General features: G+C 43.1%; 2 protein-coding genes across 2 annotated transcripts; one reads left to right on the top strand and one right to left on the bottom strand.

Annotated features, from left to right (window-relative positions):
• Positions 1-930: 930 nt before the first annotated feature.
• Positions 931-12932, bottom strand: LOC101798463 (meprin A subunit alpha). The gene is made up of 13 exons (XM_005025547.6): positions 12809-12932; positions 12688-12712; positions 12492-12545; positions 10690-10730; positions 10529-10604; positions 9531-9648; positions 8488-8663; positions 8055-8276; positions 7046-7192; positions 4212-4427; positions 3420-3893; positions 3084-3257; positions 931-1051 (listed from the first exon to the last, which is right to left on the bottom strand). Exons 1-13 carry the CDS (start codon positions 12866-12868, stop codon positions 1008-1010), a joined length of 1827 nt encoding a protein of 608 aa, XP_005025604.4. The 5' UTR covers positions 12869-12932; the 3' UTR covers positions 931-1007.
• A 1695-nt stretch (positions 12933-14627) lies between these two features.
• Positions 14628-16797, top strand: LOC113843347 (taste receptor type 2 member 2-like). The gene has a single exon (XM_038177690.2). The coding sequence runs from the start codon at positions 14628-14630 to the stop codon at positions 15579-15581; it is 954 nt and encodes a 317-aa protein (XP_038033618.2). The 3' UTR covers positions 15582-16797.
• The last annotated feature ends 703 nt before the right edge of the window (positions 16798-17500 follow it).

Below are 17500 nucleotides of genomic sequence, written 5' to 3'. Positions count from 1 at the left end.
GCAGAGCAGAGGGAATCTGCTCCCTCACCCTGCTGACCATACTGCTTTTTGTGCAGCCCAGGATATAGCTGACCTTTCAACTAAGGTACATGGCTCTTCTTCAGTACTTACAGGGCACGTGGCAAGTAAATGAGAAGCATGTCTCAAGATACATCATGTAAAACTTTTCACAGATGAGCAAAGAGAGCCAACACAGAGCACAACAGCTGTGATTTGTAGACATGTGGCAAGGCATGAGAAAAGAACAAAAACCTGAAGCAAAATCAAAGTACTCTAAAAAAGCAATCAGTTTTGAGTCTCCTTAACTTCAACTCCATCCAAGAAACCAAGGAGTATGTCTAAACATAAGTCATTCTACAGTCATGTTCTTCAGTTTGTAGAGGACGAGGGTCATGCGGACATCTCAGGTTATACTAATGCAATACAATCTTGTATGCCCAACATATGCATCCCCAAATGCACCCCCAGACCCAACCAAATTCCCATTCTGCTTTCATGAAAACTTCTCAATAATGTTGAATTGGGTCCAGACACAGCTGAAGGTAGGGAAGCATGCTGTTCTTTAGGCAGTAAACAAGCTTGTGAATACTTGTGAGTGAGCATTATCAAAAGCTGGACTAGAGGAAGTCATAATGGCCAAGGGGAATGAAAGAAAACTGTGGAAAAGGATCTTGGAAAATTAAACACTGGTGGTTTTGGCTAGGCAAGGCTGAACAGAGAGACTTCAGACTCAAGAACTGGGAATAAAAAACATTGCTAACAGTGAAGACAAACAGAAAGAATGAAACCTAGGAAGAAAAAGACTGGATATAACTGAGAAGCAATTTTATGCTTGGGCCACATTAATCTGCAGGGAGTGTATGGGTTTATTCTCTTAAAACTAGCAGAGATGCTTAGTTCAAATTCTTAAAATACAGAAGCCACAGAATATAGGTGTTTGGTGAAGTAATATATTTTATCTGTCATGAATGACTTCTTATACTTGTAGTGAAGAGGTTGAGAGCACTTCAAGGATGGACTGGGACTTCAGTTGTAATCAGAGGAGTGAGATCTGAAAAAAAAAAAAAAAAAAAAAAAAGGACAATAAAAGGTATGAATTCAATGCATGGCATATATAGTACAGTTCTATCAGCTGTATTGGGCTGACTTTTAGGCTAATTCTGGGGGCAAGTAAAGAAACAATAATGATTCATCCAAATAGCTCCAGAGGCCGCAGTAGCACCCAGTGAGGCAGCTGGAAGGGGAAACTGGAATGGCAGAGAACAGAAAGCATGCATGGAGCTCCAGTCCATGCCCTTCTCAAGGGGATCCTGGGACTGCTGACCTGGAGGAGACTGGGGTGAGAGGGTAGAGGGCTTGGGCCAGAGGTGATGTGAAACAGGGCTGAGAGGTGAGGAGGGAGGAAGGCCTGTTGTGAATTGGGAGGCATGGGGTAGATCCTCAATGGTTATGCAGAGACTACCTCCAACTTTCATCAGAGGGCACTGTAACACTGCCCCTCAGCTTCCAGGCCCCCTGGTGTCAAAATGAATGTTGAAACGCAGACTGCACACTTAGACTGCAGCACAATTTTAATAATTTTAATTTTAATGTCTAGAAATTAAGCGGAACCCGTTTGTAATTGGAGACTAAACAGTCTCCTAACAAGGCTTTCAATTTCTTAACTACAATTTCACCTAGCAGCTGCAAATGCTTTTGGGCACACTGGCACCCGTATCACGCAGAGGGACTAAACAACCCTCAGTGATTTGCTCCTGGTACAAAATGCTGTCAGGGAACATACAATGAGGCCCCGGCTGTCCTTTTGTTGTTGTTGCTAACAGCGACTTGGAAGAGTTGCTGGATGCCCTACATAACCTGCAGGCAGGCTGGACCCTCCTGCATGCTGCTTTATGCTGTAGCCTGCCCTTTGCATTTTTATTCGGCAGCACATGTTCCTGATTAAAGATTCACGGGAAGCAGCTTTCCCATTCTGCCAAAGCCTTTGTAGTTTCAAAAGTGTTTCCATTCTCTGCTGGAATGAAAACAAGAACTGTGCAGTTTTCTTGTTTGTTTGTTTGTTTTTGTGAAGAGCCAGGGAGAATCCTTCTAGAAAAGCCTGGTTTTCACAGCCTTTGGCCACCTGGAGTGATTCTGGATCACCACAGTGTACTCCCAGCTGTCTTCTCCTATCCAAGACAAGTGCTACAACCAGTGTACCAGGGTCAGATAAGATTTAATGATCGTTAACTTTTACACCATTTCTACTTTCCAGGCACTGACATTTTCTGAGGGAAACTCACTTCAGAAGAGTGATGTCAGTGAGGGATCCCTTTGTATCCAGTGGAGATCAACGTATCAGGAGAGTGGTTAATCGCAACTATCTTGGGATGAGCTTAACTGCTCTCCAGAAGTACCAATTACTCTCAAATGACCCACAAGAGAGTGCAGAAAGTTCATTTTAGACACCTAGAGTGAGGCAAGATGAACACAGCCTTCTGAGGTGCGGCTGTGTCACAGAGGATGGGCATGCACCATCCCTCTGGCCTTCTCAGAGGGGTACCTGCCCACCAGGCTGCTGCCTGCACTAGAGAGCTCTTTGCCTTCTTCTGCCCTTTCCTGCCTCCTTTGGCAGAGCAGAGCAGCTGCACACATTCCTGGCAAAAAAACGGAGCCTCAGGAGGAAAGCTTTGGATCAAAAACTCCTACCTATTTGTCATGGTCCAAAAAGAACAGCTTCATTTTTCAAACCACATTTTTCTTAAATAGAAAGGGATACAGGAGTGTTTGCAAATAGCAACACCATGAAGAAAGATATCTTCAAGACATGGAAGTATAATCTGGCCTGAAAATCTTGATCTTTTGGGTTAAGAGAATCAAAATTATCCAAAGAGGTTTATACTGGGTATTCAAAAATCCGGTATAAAATCACTAGACATTTAAAAATGCAAACACTGAAATCACTAGACATTTAAAAGTCTTGTTCCTGAAATAGATGGCTCTAGAGGTTTGCTTATCACCCTCATTGTTTATCCTTTCCTTATAAACAGAAGAGTATTTACTTACTCTGTTCCAGTTGGGATTCTAATAATATGATACTGTACCTTCAAAATCAGCAAAAATAAAAAGATCGTCATTTTTGAGGAATTTTTTCCAGTGCAGCTCCCTGTGTGTCAGGAATGTATTCCAGCCAACACCTGGGCTCATGTAACAATTGCAGGCAGAAGAAAAACTCCCCGTGATAGATGGCTTGTCCCACTGCAGGGTATCATTTCTGCCTGTTGTGCAAAAATATACAAATAATTAAAACCGAACTCCAGTGAAACCAGTAGTGTCATATGCAGGACAAATCTGTCTCAGTCTCTCAGCTTTCAGCACTTTTCTCCAGCTTGACAAAACCTTCGTGTTTGCACGTTTCTCCCTGAAGCACTCTGACTTACCGTACACGAGCTGCTTTGGGTCTGTAGTAAAGCTAAGGCTGAGGGACATCCTGTGGATTACATCAGGGTCTTGATCCAGAGCAGACAAGATGACCTGTCTGTGGCCGGCCGGCCATTCCAGAAGGCCGTCATTCTGACTGCTGCAGAGATGGAAAGTGATCCCCATGTAGTTCACGTAGGGCGATGAATTTCTCCCATGAGGATAGAGCTGCAAAGCAAAGGCATAGCCTTCTGAACTGTAAAACACGGGGCTCGTGATGTAGTCGCCTTTTGATGTCCTGTTAAAAAGGGATGTGAAGTTCCTGATGTGCCAGATGTTAGTGGGGCAGTTCGTCTCCGTCAGGCTGGTGTCGTCGATGGCAATCCCACCTGCAGATGTGGCTGGATCTCCTCTGATGCCCTGAAACCCATAGCGGAATTTGGTTTGGACACTGAAGGGAATGTTGGCCAATTTCCAGTGATGTTCTCCATCAGCTGGAGGGGAAAATAAATATATGTGAGAAAGGAAAGTCCAGGACATGGCCCTAAATCAAACTGTGTCTTCCTCAAGCTCCCTGTGGTCTGTTTGGATGGTAAGTGATGCCTGGCACCCACACTAATGCAGGAATTGTCTTAAGGACTCTGCCTCTGGGCCACATGTTGTGTTCATGGGCACTAAATCTGGAGTTACTCGACTGAAGCAAATAAAAGTTGGATTTACATTGGGCACTTGAGCAAGCTTGCATATGATAAACCATGCCAGCATTGTCTTGCATCAATGTTTGCCAGCACACAACAAGCACTTCCACTTACCTGTAATAGTGTGCAGCTTTTCCATCCTCCTAACATTTCCAGTTCCATCATCTTTCTTCACCCAGATAACTAGTTTATCCTGTGGGCTTCCATTTAACCTGTAGAAAAACTGAAGGCATTTTTCTTTCCTCCTGGGATAAAGGATGCGTGACTCCAGAAGAGCTGCCTGACCAGCGTGTCCCAGTTTTGTATCGAAGCTCATGAAATATCCTCTATCTGGTAAGCACAAAAAAAGTGTTGTGAAAAAACTTTTTGATCCAGTCAGTAATGAAATGAGTGTTAAATAAACTTTAGTGCAGTTTCCAATCGCCAGAGATAGAAAGTTATTTTCAAAGGAAAAAAAAAATCAATCGAAAAGAATTCTCCCTACATTGCAAATCAGTATTAAAATGAAAATGCATTGAAATATGACTTGCAAAGTAGTTTGGTTGATTAGATAGGGTGCAAGTTTGGTTCTACTCTTTAGAAATGAAGTGCTAACCATACATACGCAAGTCCTGTCAACGTGCAAATGTAAGTGAATGCACTCAGCCAGGGATTTTTTGGAAGACAAACTAGGAATGCATTGGAAGGGTCCTGTCAGGCCAAGGGCTTCGTTCTGCGGCTTTCCTGGAACCTGTGCCTGGTTAGCCCTCTATTGATAGATCAGACTCCCCCATAAAAGTATCTAAAGCCTTATTTGCCTTCTATGGGTAAAGAACTGATAGTAATTATTTCCTCTCTTTCGTATTTAGTCTGCTCTTCTGTCTGTGGGCCAGAGCAACACCTCGTCCAACTCACTGATCTGTCTGGTTACAAAGTTTGGCCACCTCTGGATCAGTCCTAGTCCATATATTGCAATTTTAATCAGCTTCTTGAAAGTGCCTGAGCAACTCTGGGCATCAGCTTCACCTAACAGCCTCTACACGTCCCCTCCCTACAGGGGATGCATTTTCCAGCTGCATCACTCTGGGCATTTCCAAGTACCCTGGGGCTGCATGTATGGGTTTGCAGTTTTCCCTCCGGGAGCCAAGCGATGCAAGCAGCAGGGACCACATGGAGAAGGCTCTGGAGTTGCTGCCCGATGCTGCTGTGAGCTCCAGTGCTGATCCCAGCTGCGTGCCTGTGCCTGGATCTGCTCCCACCAGCACTGCTGGCCTTCTGCACTCAGTTCCCTTACAAACACCCAAGCAAGCTCCCCCTTTCTCACCAACTGCGACCCGTCTATTCTCAGGAAACTTGTAAGGCAGACTGCTTAGGCTCTAAACCTTCTTTCTTTTGCCTTCCCCCTGCTCGAAGCCGGGCAGTTAGCTGTCTGTCAGCAGCCACGAGCGGCAGGAAGCTGCTGTCAGCTCCTCTGCCACATGCTCCATCACACAGCCCGCACACTGTCAGCAAACCGCAAGCAGCAGCCCAGCAAATAACAGCCAGCCAGACTCATTTCTCTAGAAAGAAGAAATTTCTCTTTCCTTGCCAGCAAGCCAGCCTCTGATTCATTTTGCATGGTGGGTCTTCCAAGTGCTGGTTTTTGCATTCAGCCTTACAGCAGCTGCACGTCTGCCCTCTCGCCCAGGCTGATACAAACCCACACGTGGGATGAGAGCAGCTGCATCCCCTCACCCAGCCTGCTACCCGCCTGCTCTCCCTCTCACTGAGCAAAATTTCCTATAGCCACCAAATCTACAGGCTGTAGCCAAACACAGCGTTTGGCAACAAACATGATCCGTGACCTCCCAGAGCCATCTCTCACTGTCTCCTCCCTTGGAACAAGTCCCACAGAAATGACTTTCACTTCTTTCTGGTGTTTTTTTTTTTCCTCTTGAACCATGAGGGACTTTTGTGAGCAACCACAACTTGCATTTTGGGAAGCAGATGTGCCTAACTGTGACCGCTTGTACCCAGACCGGATAGGCTCGTGCCTGTGACTTTCATAAGCTTTTTTGCTAGAGGATTTTGGGGACTGTCTATGTGTTACATCTCTGCAGTGCCTAATTTTTCCCCCTCTGCCTTTGAAAACAACAGACCCCTGCACAATTCCTGTATCCTGACAGCAAGCAGAGCTCAATACGCTCATCTTTGTTCAATACATGTTTAAGTGCAGTCAGAGCCAAAGCCCTGATCAAAAGGACCCCGTACAACACTGTCCTTGGAAGAGGGGTAATCACTGCTGGGTTGTTTCTCAGGTAATTCTTCAGCCTCCCCATGTGGTGCAGCTTGAGCAGGCTTGGAGCAAGCAGCAGCTCCACCTTCCTGATGCATCACACAGCACACCTCCCTTGGAGAAGTCTCCTGGGGATGTTTTTTCCTGCTCCACGACACACTGCTGAAAGTCAGCTTCCTATTTTGACCGTCCTGGACTGGTTTCAATATCGGAATTTGTTTATAAACAAGGTCTGTGTTTTGTGATATTTGCCTATGCACAGACTTCTGTAAAGATCCCTGAAGTGAACTCCTGTACAAAGGGGAAGTGTTTCTTAGCTTCAGTTTAAAAATAATAATAATAATCTCAAAATACTGTAATATATGCATAAAAGGAGGAGAGTCTCATTTGACTTAATTCTGTGGAGTTTCACTGAAGTCAGCTGTAGCAAACTGGTGAGAATCCCTGAGTTTCTATAGAACTGCTACGAATTTGCAGCACCTAAATCTCAAGCTCTCATTTCTTCATGATGTTACAATGTAGAGAAGAGATTTAAGGAGGGGTTAAACATTTCATATGAAAATTATTAGTCTTCCTATCTGAAAATTCAGGGGTCATGTTTAGCATCATACATATAGTGATTAAAATTAATAGTTTTCACATCTTTTAAAAGCATGGTGAATTCTAATGACAATCTAAAATATACATCTGTTACCTGCACAGTTTCCCAACAAAGTATGGTCTTCTTCTCCTGCTTTGCCCAATGTGTGGTCCCAATCAGCATCATCTTGTCCACTTTGCACCATCCCACAGATATTGATGTATTCAAAGGAGCACTGGTCCAAGAAGGTGAGGCTTGAAGCTGCCAGGAACAGAGAAACATATGTTTTGTTCATTAATACCAAAAAAGCCTTGCCCTGTTAGCTCCATTCCAGAGTGCTTACGTGCTGCACTTAAATTCATGAAATATGTTGTTAATACAACTGAAAACTACACAGACTTTCACATCTACCACTCTGTTACCACAAATAAATTATGCTTTCTGCTAAAAGAAGCATGTTATCTCTTTTTCCCACTTTAAGCTGGATATTTCCTTGCATGAACCACCTTGACTTCTGCATGCCAGTTCTTCCTTTCAGATATTTATCATTTTCTCTAAGCCTGTTGGGACTAGGTTCTCTGTCCTGTTTCTCACTTCAGGGTGTAAATCAGAAGTAGTTCTGCTGAAGCTAGTGGAAATGTTCAGGTATATGTTAACAGTGAGTCAGTGCCATACAAAATCTGGAATGTTTACTTTCATGCTTTGCCAGTGAAGCTGGAGACATGATTAACCCAACTCATGCTTCTGAACATCACATAGGGAGAAAAAGGAACTTGAAGTACCCTGATTTCAGAAGCCCTAATTCCAGACTCTCATTGCTTGAAGATTTTATCATCAACAACAAGAGATCATCATCCATGTTACTATTACAGGTAATCTTACAGGAACGCCTGGTTGAACAAAATCTATTAAAAGACTCTTGATTCACTCAAATGGTGTTCTGTAATGAAATGGGGATCCAGCCACCATGGAGCTCACTGCTGCATAAGAACTATAGCTTCTTTTAGCACTGTGAAAGGATCCCAAGAGGGAAGCGTTCTTGCTCCTCTCCTGCGACTCCATCCACGTTACCATGAATCTTGAGAAAGGGTTTTCAAGTCTATGTGTGAGAAGATGAACTTACTGCAGTTGTACATGCGATTCAGCTTCAGTAAATCGATCCTGCTCAAGTCCAACCTCTGCCCAATAATCTCATTAAACTCAGGGATTTTTGTTGTAATGGAAGGGACGTTGCTGTTGATGTTGAAAGAATATGGTCCATAGTGCAGGACTGACTCATAATCATACGGGGTATTGAGATCATCAAGGAAACTATCATTATGTTTGTCAAAGGCATATGCAAAACCTAGACAAAAACATATGCACATGATTAGGCAAGACCAGAAATAAAACTTACCACATAACACCATTTCAAAATGCTTTACCCATGGCTAAATAATGGTCCAGTTGTCAGCAACTGGGCAGTCATTCTCAACCAGAGACATTTGAAATCAGCATTTTGAAAAAGGGGCACGCATCTACAGATAATTCTCGAGCGTGTCAGACCTGCATTGTACCTTCAATAATTTCGTCCCACCATATCTGAACATAGTCGTCACGATCCGTCCGGGATTGCTCGTGGTAGAATCCCAACGCATGCAGGAGCTCGTGTTCCACTATAGCTTTATAGTCACACCTCTCCCCTATAGACACTGTCTGGCCCCTCTGAAGATCCCCCACATAAGACCAGCACCTGTAAGGCAAAGACTGAGATACTGCACCCATTTTGCATAATACCTTCTATGATTTGTTATTTATATTGAATAGAGCTGTTAATCTACATGGGATTTCTAGACAGTAGCTGTTGGCCCCAGCTTCCTGATGGTCCCACCCAGCGAGCAGGGAGATCCCCCACCTAGCTTCAGACTCTCACAGTGCTGGCAGCTGCTGCTGAGTTAGCTTCCCTGGCACCTTTACAGTCCCTGGCTGGTTACAGGCATTTGGGATGGAAGCTGTCACACCTATTTTAGACTTCTATTTTAGGCGAGAGGGTTTATGGCTTGGAACAGTCGCCTCCTCCCCACCGAGTGCCAAGACAGCCTGCAATGAGCTGCAGAGCCTGGGAGGTGGCGGGTTCAATGTTTGGTCAGGTATTCCCCAAGTTCAGCCCCTGAAAGCAAGGAGACATCCCCTGCCCCTGCCCCTAACAAACACCAGGAGAAACTTGATTGTTTTCCTGAAAGAATTCCAAGAAAGGGTTCACTTCAGTAGCCAGGATGTGAATGGAAATAAAACATTATTATAAAATAATATATTAAATATATTATATATATCATCATATATAATATATTTAATACATATAATTTATATGTTATTTATATATATTTGTATTGTATATATACATATATATTATCAAATATTATATTAAGAGAACATCAAATGCAGATAACACCTTTGCCTGGTTAGTCTGTCTGCATTGGCTTCAGCATACCACAAATAAGCTCTGGGCCAGAAATGTGATTCAGGCATTTATGCCCTGTGTAATAGCCAGAATGAAAGGAAAGTCTCCTCATTGGAAGAAAATCAGATGGTACGAGCCAGGCCGTTAATACAAAATTACCCGTCCAGCTTCTCAAATTTCAAGTAAGTCTGCTCCCCTTCATAGGGCTTGAAATCAATGCAGGACTTCAGCCTGAACATGTCAAACGCCTGCAGGACAACACCTTTAGCATTCAGATCTGAAAGATACAGCAGAGGATAACAGTAGCAGTTGTATTTCTTTTATAAAAGTATAAATAGCTATAATTCTAAATACGAACAAGCATGCATTAGAAATCTGAACATGTATAAAAATATCTACTTGGATCAAAGAGTAGGAGGCTGTTAGCAGAATTTCCCAACTAGCATAATTTTGTAAGATCCCATAGGGAAAGATAATAATTTTATTATCTTTATTAGATAAACTGAGAGAGCTGGAAAACAAACAAAAAATATGCAGGCTTTTGGACATCTGAGGCATTGCTTGGGTTTTTCTAGGTACTTCTAGTGCACATCATTGTATTATATGAGCTGTCAAGTATTGTAAACTTCAAACTTGGGACTGGAAAACACAGGAGAGATCCATAGGATTTTAACACTGTTTTACTATTAGTTTTATACCTGAAGTGTTCAAACTTTTAAATAATACCTAAAATTAAATGAAAACAAAAAGGGAAAATTCTCTGAATGTTTTCATTTATAAAATATCTGCATTTCCCTGGACTGGGACTGGAGCCGGAACTGCTACAAAGAGATAAGGCATGAAGGGTACAGTAGATCAAGACACGTGTCCTTGTGATTAGGATTTCCTGACTCCATTATCTGGAGACCCCAGCCAGATACACCGATATTAGTTAAATTGGCTGCTCAATTAGCATCAGGCTCATTACTGGGACTGTCACATCAACAACAAGATGTGCTGGAGCAGAGTTACATCGCTCAGTCTGGCCAAGAGTAACATAACATTAACAGGGCATAATTCAGTAGCAAATGAAACAAAAGCAGCCCAGAGAGCTGTACAAAACCAGAGCACATATAATGGAAGCCACACAACCCTACCACAATAAAAAGACTTATTACCCAGGCTGTCAGCCAGGATGTAGGGGATGGGAAATTTCCATCTGTAGGAGTTGTTTCTTAGAGCATTCCTCTCCAGCTGTGGATGATATTAACACACTGGTGTTAACATTTCAGCCCAGCTCACACTCTTACTGGAGTTAGTTTAGATCAGCAATGCTTACCGGTAAGATAATATCACCCTCAAAAAGCTGCCTTCCTGTTTCTGAAAGGAGATAAACAAGCATTTTGGTTAAAGCAACATATCAAGAACTGCAGTACGTTGTGTTCTTTTTCAAAGACCACACAATTTATCATGAAACTGCCTCATCAGCCAACCCATCTCTCCATAAACAGCAACCACCCAGAAACAGGCAACAAATAACCAACACCACCCTACAGCATGCTCATCCGCCACCTGCAACAAGGAAGGATTTGGGGTTGAATGAAGATTTCCATAAGCATTCCAAAACACCTGCCCAGAGGAGAATTTTACTCTTTTTCCTAGGCTTGTATCCTGAACCCATCATGGACTTCAGAGCATTGCGGATATTTAGGTAAAATGGGATTTGTCCAGAAGTTAGGCATCTAGTAACCTGATGACTTGGCTAACCTAGGCTAATCATCTGGGATCCTTATACGATCACAAGAGAAAGACAAGGATTCTGGAGAGGGAAGGGGTTCATCCTCGTTTTTCAAAGCCCTGAGCCTGAACTAAGCTCAGATTCAAGCAATTCAATCTAAATGCCTACCCTCGGTATGTGCTATATGTCTCAGACCCACATGCAGCCATCCACATGCAGGAGACTTCTTCACCTTCTAGAGGTGCCACAGGAGATGGATTTGAACTGGCAACAGGCACCTGTGATTTAAGCAGCTTATCCACATCTGCAGCTTATCCACATCTTCCATGCTTTAAAAGCACAGCACTTGTGACTCTTATTTTATACTTTGGGTTTTTTTTAAGGTGACAAATTCCCTGTCCAAATATGAGTCCAAGCTCCAGCCACTGTATGGTCCTGTGAGTGCAAAATTAATTAATGTCCTTGTATAGGCACAATCCCAGCACAGACAGTTCATCCATAATCTATTCCTATAACCTTTTGTTATAGAAATTTCTATAACCTTTTGTTACAGAAATATCCTATTTTCTTCACATATATACAGAGAGAAGAAAAAAATAATTTAGTCCCATGTGCTCTGTTCTACCAGAAAAAACAGAGGAAAGCTACCCCAGCGCATAAAGCAGATAACAGTCCATGGCAGGAAATGAAAACTCTCTCAAGGTAACAGCGCTGAAGCTCTGTGGCAGGGCTGAAGGTACTTTAGATTTGTATCTTGGCCATTGGTGGTGTGAAACCCAGCAGCTCACTTAGGATGAATGCACATCAACAAAACAGAGGTCGAATTAGAAACACTGCCAAGGTTTTTCTGGCGGTGGTATTGCAGAAGAGTGCAGGGGTTGATGCAGGTTTGGTCCAGCACAGAGGCTGCTGAGCCTTGCCTAAGAGCTGTTGAGTGTATTTCCATATTTGAGAGTAAGGTATTGGGATTCCTACAATATTAGCCTTATGGAAATTTCCCAGCCTTAGTGATATGGTTTAGTGGAGGACTGGTTAGTGTTAGGTCAGAGGTTGGACTAGGTGATCTTGGAGGTCTCTTCCAACCTAGATGATTCAGTGATTTCCTTTCCTACACCAACCTTTGTGGACATTTCTGTCCTCTGCCCCATGCCCTGCTCCTGCCTTGCCAGCATCTCCTACTGCTACCAGACTATACAAGGGAGGTCTCCCCCCTTTTCCCCAAAAAGAGCTGGGGGTCATCCCACACATTTTTAACTGCCCTGCAGTACTTACACCTTGGGGACTTTGCTCACATAGGAGGGGTCTTTCAGACCCCTGACATCTGCCAGACTTGTAGTCACCCAAAGGCTAGCTCAGATCTCTGTAAAAATTCAGCACTCTGCTTACTTACTCTCCTGACTTACCTGAGTTTATTTCTGGGATGTCCTTTCTAAGATGCCCTCCATCAACAACATACACTGTCAAAAATAAAATAAAATAAAATAAAATAAAATAAAATAAAATAAATCCCTAAATTAGTCACTAAACGACATGAATTGGTGTAAATCCCCACTTGATGACTGATAATTTTCCACTAACATAAAAATATTGTTTCCTTACCTCTGTCATCAACAGAGTTTTGGATCTGAAACATAGAAAGCACAGTTTCAAAATCACAGACAAATGCAGTGAAATCTCACCCTGATCACGAGCCAGAAAACAGAGGAGAAGATGGGAATACCGTAAAGGCAAAGGAGCAGGTAGCCAGTGCTGCGAAACAACATAACCTCCAGGGATCCATTTCAGAAGACAATCTGGTGCTGCCGGCCCAAGTAGATATAGTGTCCTGGGGGGGATTAACCTTCAGAAGAGCTGATAAGCCATCAGAAAAGATGAACTTTGAAAGGAAGAGCAGATTTTTATCTTATATATAGCCATAAGCAAAAACTGATAAGCAATCTGCTTCCCCATAACAATCACACTTAGCACATTAACCCTTGTGGCATTCAGGAGATACCAAACTCGTTAGTATTTCTGTTACTTCTTCAGAGACAATCTCACTTTTTTTATTTTGCTGCTTTAAAAACTATCCTGGCCCCATCCTGACATGAGGCCAACAAAGCAGCTGAGAATGGAAGCAACCCTAAGAGGCTTAGGGTTTGCAGTTTGAACGAATAATTCACTTTAACAAAATGGTTTGGTTGTTGGTGGTTTTTTTGTTGGTGTTTTGTTTTGTTTTGTTTTTATTCCTGAAGAAATCTTGATGTAAACACTTACATAAACACACTTAGCTTTAATATATGTGATTTTGGGGGTAAAACATCATCTTTAATCAAAAAAAAAAAAAAAAAAAGAACTGTTATTTCATAGAGTTCAAAAAAAGCATCCTAGTTTCGGTTTCCTCAGGAGACCTCAAAGGCTTTCTCCATCAGGACAGGGGTGCCACGAGGGGTCCTGGCTTGGTCTCACTGTCATGCCTACGAAGCTAACTGCTCCCAGTGCTTTGCACGGGGATCACACCCAGGGATCCCACCAAGTGCTTTCCTTGTGGACACAAGCCACACAGGCCAGGGTGAAGCAGGACAGGATATGGATTTACTCATGCAAAAACATTTCAACAGGTTAATACTGTAGCTAGGTCTTAGTGGAAAAAAATAAATGCAAATAGGAGCATGTGATAGCAATACTCGGTGAGCGGTACTTGCATTTATATCCCCCAGAAGACAGGGGGTTCGTTCTGAAAAGAGAATATGCTGCTGGTTTATTCCTTGTAGCTATAGAGCTATTTGATGAGAATTAATTTTTTTTCTACTTCCATCACAGCATCAGTCGTGATCTGGTTGGTTCCTGTGGTCTCAACGGGGAAGGCTCTTTACAAACCCAAAGTCTTTAGGAAGTCTGTGCTCTACAGAGCTTTACACAACTTGCTTGTTAGAAAAGACAATAAAGGAAAGGAAAGCTAAACAAAACAGGTTTTCAGGACCTAAAGCTATCTGGAAGCTTGAGAGAAGTTCAGGGTGAAGGGAGCACAGCATGGTCCCATCCCCTAAACTCCTCACATCACTCCCAGAGACTCTACTTGGCATATGGGTTTTAGAACCTGGCACAGGGACTCATCCTTATATTTACCCCTTTCCTTCATATGCTTTAGTTTAAGCTTTTAAAAGAAATTCCTCCTTATCCTGAACTGCCTTCCCCCTACCACGTGCCTGTTCACTTATGATTAAAGCACTACCACAGGGAAAATGAAGATGGGTTTTGGTGTCCTCTGAGAGTAAAATGTCAGAACAGCACCTACACTGTTTGTGTCACCAAGCACAGCTCCTCTGGGCCAAAATTCAAATATTGAAGACTGGCACTGATCCCAGGTAAGGGCATATCTGCCACATTTACATTCCTGCACCTGCGCTGCTCTGAAGAGGAGAAGCACCAAGATCTTCCCCCCCCCCACCAGCTCTATAAAACTCCTCTTCCCAGACGTGATGTTCAGGGAACAGCATCTGCCAATCTATGCTGAGCATCGGCACAGCAGCCTGCGTGTCCACCACCGGTCGTGCAGGATGGAAGCTTCCCACTCGCAGCAGCAATTTAATGCCACTTCATATGATATCGCCATTACGCTCGTCATCACACTTCAGGCTTTTGCTGGCATGTGGATCAATGCTTTCATTGTGGCTGTGTCTTGCCTTACCTGGGTTAAAAAGAAAAGCTTTAACTCCAGTGAGAAGATCTTGCTGTTTCTGGGATGTTCCAGGTTTTGGTTTTTGTGTGTGACATGGGCATATACCATTACTTCCATGATTTTTCACTGGCAAACTTATATCAGCGGGGTGACCCCAATATTTTCACCTCTTCTGTGTATTTCAAATACTTCCAACTTGTGGTCTTCTGCCTGCCTGTATGTTTTTTATTGTGTAAAAATTGCAAACTTCAGACACATCTTCTTCATCTACCTGAAAGTAAAAATTGACAGGATTGTGCCATGGCTGCTCTTGGGTTCAGTGGTTTTGTCCCTGGTCATGTGTGGCCCCATCATAAACATTACTGATGAACTAAGGGGTAGCAACCTCAGTTCCAGCTCCCCTGGATATGCCACAAAAGTGAATGAGCAAATAAGCAAACAATATTCCCCTGTTTTGTATATCTGCAGCTTTGGCTTTTCCATAGCATTCATGATAGTCATCTTCTCTGCCCTTCTACTCCTCTTTTCTCTCTGGAGACACAAGCACAAGATGCAGACAAGCTCAGCAAAGGACCTCAGCATGGATGCCCACATCAAAGCCATGAAATCTGTGCTATACTTCTTCATCATCTACGGCATCAACTTCATATGTTTGATCTTGACAATGATTTATCCCAGTTGGGAGAAAAATCCTATGACGTTTCTCTATTTAGTACTCCAGTATGCTTTTCCCTCTGTTCATTCCCTTATCCTGATTTTCAGCAGCCCCAAACTGGAAAAGATAGTGCTGAGGATTCTGCCCTGTGTGAAGCGCAAGCTTTGCATGTGCTAGGAAGTACAATAAGGGATGGAGCCCGGGAAAAATTCTGACTTTTTCTGCTTAAAACAAAGTCACTCCATCTTTAGTGCAGTTCTCCTGCCAGTGCAGGTGATGTCGATGTGCTATCTTCTCTAACTAAATTAAAAACATTTCATTGAAATTCTTTGAATTAAATCATTGTGAGTTAAATACATTATTATTATCTTTTCATTTAACTAATTCTTTGAGTTAAATTACTGTCAATAAAATAATTTAGATCTGGTCTATGGACTAGCTGTGAAAGGGGGACAACAGTATAAGAGCACTGTGTACCTAAAAATGCTTCTGCATTTGCTGACTGAAACTACTTAGCTAAACTTATTCATACCCATTTTGTTTTCCAAATCATTTCTGCTGTGGCTGTGCACTCTGTAATATTATCAGTTGTACAATTATCATGCACTGTGTGAATATGCAAATCACTCTTATTTATCAGAGCTGCAAGGGAAAAACCGTGGCAGCGAGAGGTGAGGAGCGATGAGAGAGGAGCAGCCCTGGGATCCCAGGTCAGTGCAGAAGGAGGGCAGCAGGTGCTCCAGGCATGGGGCAGAAGTTCCCCTGCAGCCTGTAGAGGACCACCTAGGAGCAGATCTCCACGCTGTGGCCCCTGGAGAGCTGGCAGGAGGAAGAAGTGGCAGAGACAATCTGTTATGGGCTCAGTACAACTGTCATGCCCCATCCCCTCTGCCACTTTGAGGGGAGTTTTAGGAAGATTTGGGACTGAAGGAGTGAAGTTGAGCCTGGGAAAAAGGACAATGTGGGGGAAGATGTTTTAGTTTTGTCCATTTCTCACTATCCTGTTCTATTTTTAATAAATGAAGCTAATTTTCCAAAGGTCTTTTTTTTTTTTTTTTTTTTTGTCTTTGATGGCGATTGGTAAGCCATCTCCCTGCCGTTATCTCCATCCATGAGCTTTTCCATCTCATTTTCTTCCCCCAGCCTGTTGAGAAGGGGGAGTGGGAGAGCAGCTGAGGGGGGTCTACCAGCCAGTGAAGGCCATCCCATCACAGCAGATTAGCTCAATGTGGAAGAGGTGCAGTACAAGCAGAATGTTTTTCATGATGTTACACCTCAGGTGTTACACCTCAGGTGTAACATTATCCCAGCCGGACATGGATTCGCTCAATAAGTTATCAACCTTTCCCTCTGCTGTATTTGCTAGGACAATATTTCATGTATTCCTACTAGCAGAAAGCTTTTCAAACATAAAGGAGGTGTGGTCATCCTGCAGGACAGCAGTGTGAAGGGCTCACTGATTTCTACGTGCTATTAGAAATCGGTCCAGAGGAGTAGCTCTCCTCAGGGAGCATAAGTGGTCTCTGGACAATAATAGGAAAACCTGAAATGAAGGACAAAAGCTTGGTTTGTAAGCTCTTTATTTTAAGGGTCGCTTCTCCTATGGACAAAGAATATTCCCATCCCTCTTCCTCTCCACCCCCACAACAAGGAAAGGAGAAGACATTAATAAAAAAGGGTTTTTTTGTTTGTTTGTTTTATTTTGTTTTACCAACCATTAGCTTTCACTCTTTTCTGGCTTCTCCTGCACTAGTAAAGCGAAAAATTACATTGATCTTGTTCTGCTATATAGAAAGAAAGGGCCTGAGGCGTCTGATCAAAATTAGCCAGTCAGAGCACATGGCCTTTAGCTGTTTGCCTTTAGCTGCAATTGCACTTCTCAAATCAGATGCCAAACCCCACTGAGTCCAGTTCCACAACAGGACACACTGCACCACCCACATCCCCCAAGACAGGTGGGCCTTAAATGTCATCTGGACACATCTCCCCACCTAAAGGCCTTTCAAGGACAGGCACCGCCATGTCTCCCTTCTTTCCCTCATGTTGCTCACAAAGTCGATCCTTTAACATGAAGTCCCAATCACTTTCACAAAAAG

Source organism: Anas platyrhynchos, chromosome 3 (genome assembly GCF_047663525.1).
Source record: "Anas platyrhynchos isolate ZD024472 breed Pekin duck chromosome 3, IASCAAS_PekinDuck_T2T, whole genome shotgun sequence".
NCBI classification, from domain to species: domain Eukaryota; kingdom Metazoa; phylum Chordata; class Aves; order Anseriformes; family Anatidae; genus Anas; species Anas platyrhynchos.
This window is presented reverse-complemented; position numbering and strand designations above follow the sequence as displayed.

Coding starts and splice junctions, on each gene's coding strand:
- LOC101798463 (XM_005025547.6), bottom strand. CDS start 12,868: ATGGATCCCTGGAGGTTATGTTGTTTCGCAGCACTGGCTACCTGCTCC. Junction 8,664..9,530: donor AAATTTGAGAAGCTGGACGG/GTAATTTTGTAT, acceptor TTTGCCTTACAG/GTGCTGGTCTTATGTGGGGG. Junction 4,428..7,045: donor TTTGTTGGGAAACTGTGCAG/GTAACAGATGTA, acceptor TGTGCTTACCAG/ATAGAGGATATTTCATGAGC.
- LOC113843347 (XM_038177690.2), top strand. CDS start 14,628: ATGGAAGCTTCCCACTCGCAGCAGCAATTTAATGCCACTTCATATGAT.